General features: G+C 41.7%; 1 protein-coding gene across 1 annotated transcript; it reads right to left on the bottom strand.

The window, feature by feature from the left end:
- Positions 1-681: 681 nt before the first annotated feature.
- Positions 682-1,519, bottom strand: LOC134600907 (eukaryotic translation initiation factor 5A-1-like). Its single transcript, XM_063445286.1, has one exon. The coding sequence runs from the start codon at positions 1,495-1,497 to the stop codon at positions 1,033-1,035; it is 465 nt and encodes a 154-aa protein (XP_063301356.1). The 5' UTR covers positions 1,498-1,519; the 3' UTR covers positions 682-1,032.
- Between the last annotated feature and the right edge of the window lie 413 nt (positions 1,520-1,932).

Below are 1,932 nucleotides of genomic sequence, written 5' to 3' on the forward strand. Positions count from 1 at the left end.
GGCATTTCCAAATCACTTAAAGGACCACTCTAGGCACCCAGACCACTTCAGCTTAATGAGGTGGTCTGGGTGCCAGGTCCTTCTAGGGTTAACCCATTTTTTCATAAACATAGCAGTTTCAGAGAAACTGCTATGTTTGTGAATGGGTTAAGCCTTCCCCCTATGTCCTCTAGTGGCTGTCTCATTGACAGCCGCTAGAGGCGCTTGCGTGCTTCTCACTGTGATTTTCACAGTGAGAGCACGCCAGCGTCCATAGGAAAGCATTGAGAATGCTTTCCTATGTGACCGGCTGAATGCGCGCGCAGCTCTTGCCGCGCGTGCGCATTCAGCCGACGGGGAGGAGAAGAGGCGGATCGGTGGAGGAGAGCAGGAGGAGATCTCTCCGCCCAGCGCTGGAAAAAGGTAAGTTTTTACCCCTTTCCCCTTTCCAGAGCCGGGCGGGAGTGGGTCCCTGAGGGTGGGGGCACCCTCAGGGCACTCTAGTGCCAGGAAAACGAGTATGTTTTCCTGGCACTAGAGTGGTCCTTTAAGTTACTCAGTCCAAGCTGTGAACTTTGTACTCCAGACATAACATGCATAAGGCTTAAAACTGTATTTTTTAGTTTTAGAGTTCTAGGTATCATTTTGTTCTAAGATATACTAAGGGGTACTTTAAAAATCACACTGCCCAGTCAACTGTCCTTTTATCCTAGGTGTATGTAACCAGTATTTTTCATCAACACTTGATTTAAACTATGCATCTGGAGCAGATTTGATGCAACAAAACTAATGCCGTCAGTTCAGATGGACCTTCAAAATGAACACCTGCAAGGATATCAACACCTAAAGCATTCAAACTGAATCTAACTGCAGTGATTTGGAAAATAGCCAGTTAACCTGCATAGCCCATTTCCGCTTCGAGCAAACACATGAAAACAATTGAAAAAAAAATAATGAGGTTTTGAAAAGGCCATATGCTTTGGTGACAATCAGAACCAAATTTAAGATCTGTTTATCTTGACCTGAGCACTTTGCTCGAGCCTGGGAATATGTTTATTTGGTCATGGCCTTGATGGCAACGGCACACTCCTCATTCATAGCACACAAGACGGAGATCATAATCTCTTCTCCGCCTTCAAATCTAGTTTCTATTTCTTTTCCCAAATCACCATCTGGCAGCTTAAGATCATCACGAACATCACCACTGTCAGTCAGAAGGGAAAGGTATTTGTCGTTGATCCCAATCAGTTGATAATAACTTCTTTTAATATTTGGAACATCCATGTTGTGGGTAGATGGACAAATATCTTCATACTTCTTACCACTGAAAATATCAATACCAACAAGGTGAACCTTGGCATGACCATGTTTGCCGGTCTTAGAAGTAGACATTTCAACAATTTTACAAGGACGTCCCTTCAGAACCACAAAGCCGTTCTTGCGCAGGGCAGAGCACTGCATGGGGAAAGTGGTGGAAGCTCCAGCATCTCCAGTGGTGAAATCGATATCATCTGCCATGTTGCTGGGTGTCTTGCAACAAAAAAAGCCCAATCTGGCAAATTTTTATATGTAACAACTGTAAACGAGAAAACCTTATATGTAACTTTATAACTTTTCAAAACACCATAAAACCTGTACATAGGGAGTACTGTTGTACTCATGAGACATCGCTGACTACAAATATGTGTATTTTATTGCAGCAAATGCTAACAGTATTATGACACTCACAGTTAAAAAGTCATGCAGAACTTGAAAAATAAGATTTCTTAATTTCTCAAAATGTTTTAGATTATATTCATATTAATTTCTGTTTAATATATGAGTATTTGATATGAAAGCCCTGTTTCTCCTGAACAAAATTATATATAATAGTGTGGGTGCACTTAATATGATACATAGTTACATAGTTACATAGCTGAAAAGAGACTTGCGTCCATCAAGTTCAACCTTCCT

Source organism: Pelobates fuscus, chromosome 3, assembly GCF_036172605.1.
Source record: "Pelobates fuscus isolate aPelFus1 chromosome 3, aPelFus1.pri, whole genome shotgun sequence".
NCBI lineage: Eukaryota > Metazoa > Chordata > Amphibia > Anura > Pelobatidae > Pelobates > Pelobates fuscus.